At 58.9% G+C, this 1,399-nt stretch overlaps 1 protein-coding gene across 1 annotated transcript in view; it reads left to right on the forward strand.

Annotated features, from left to right (window-relative positions):
- IGHMBP2 (immunoglobulin mu binding protein 2) overlaps positions 1-1,399 on the forward strand; it is a gene marked incomplete at both ends in the record, with an annotated part of 21,086 nt that overhangs the window by 651 nt on the left and 19,036 nt on the right. Inside the window, 1 exon segment of the mRNA XM_008948718.1 lies at positions 1-93. This exon segment is cut by the window's left edge and continues 9 nt beyond it. Within this exon segment, the coding sequence (XP_008946966.1) occupies positions 1-93 (93 nt within the window).

A 1,399-nucleotide genomic window follows, 5' to 3' on the forward strand; every position in this document is an offset into this window, starting at 1 on the left:
CCCATCCAGCAGCACTCCCTGGACGCCGTCCTGGCCCGCGCAGACAGCGCCCAGATCGTGGCAGACATCAGGAGGGACATCGACCAGGCCCTGGTAGGTGTCCCTGCAGCGTGCCCCTGGGGCCACCCCAGGGCCAGCTCTCCAGAGCAGCAGTGCCTGACCCGCTAGCCGGGCGGGCTGCTCTGGCTCTAAACTGAAAGAACAACTCTGCCTTCTTGGGTGTTCTCATCCTGGCCCGCGCAGACAGCGCCCAGATCGTGGCAGACATCAGGAGGGACATCGACCAGGCCCTGGTAGGTGTCCCTGCAGCGTGCCCCTGGGGCCACCCCAGGGCCAGCTCTCCAGAGCAGCAGTGCCTGACCCGCTAGCCGGGCGGGCTGCTCTGGCTCTAAACTGAAAGAACAACTCTGCCTTCTTGGGTGTTCTCAGGAGACAATCGCTGCAGCCAGGTGCTTTGGGTCACCCCAAAAATCAGTGGCTAGAGGCAGGTGAAAGGGCCTAGTCCTGATGCAGGCTGTGCTATGTGTTAGGCTCAGGGCACCATGAGCCCACAGCGATGCTGCCAGTCTGGGTGTGGGCATCAACCTCTGGTCAGTCAGGAGTGGAAAGGGAGAAAAGGGACAGCACAGGGGACTAACAGCAGCAGCTGGAGATGGGTGTGGCCTGGGCTGGTACCATCCTGGCCTGGGAGGAAAGGAGCTGGGGTGCAAGCCTGGCAGCTTTGGAAATGGGGAAGGCTTCCAGCCTGACAGGGTATCTCAGAACCTCTCTGCCAGGGGCTGCCCGAGCTGCCTCAGCCACCTCCCACCTCTGCTCATCTTCCTCTGCTGTAGGAGCTGAGGGCAGAACTGCCCCTGGCAACTCCCCTCTGGAGTGGCTGCTGCTGCGTGGGGAGCTGCTGCAGTGCCTGCTCTCCAGGTTGTCTGCCTGCTGTTGGTTGTGTGATCCCCCTCACCAGAGAGGGAGGACAGTCCCATCATTAATTCACTTCCTAACGAGATGTCTGCCTGTCCTGACACTCCCTCCCACATGCAGCCACCTCAAGTAGAATGCAGAGTACAAAAATGCATCCTTAATCTCTTCTTTCACAACCTCATTTTCCTGGACTTAATTTACAAAGTAGCTCTTTTACCTGAGGTGGTGTAGTTTGGATCCTAACTAGATTTTTCCCCCCCTCTCCCTTCTGGTGGCAGCCTTGTCCAGAGGCCATTCTGCAGATGTGTCCAGCTCTGCAGAGACCCCATCTCAATCAGCAATGCAGGGGGACATCTCCACCCCCTGCACACCTTGTGCTGTAGTTACCCAAGTGCACTGCCTGCACATTAAACGATGCACAACCAGGCACAGCTTCCAGCTCTGTGAGCATTCATCTGCAGCCACCACTGTGGCAGCAGCTCCC

Source organism: Merops nubicus, unplaced genomic scaffold, assembly GCF_000691845.1.
Source record: "Merops nubicus isolate BGI_N331 unplaced genomic scaffold, ASM69184v1 scaffold24411, whole genome shotgun sequence".
Taxonomy (NCBI): Eukaryota; Metazoa; Chordata; class Aves; order Coraciiformes; family Meropidae; genus Merops; species Merops nubicus.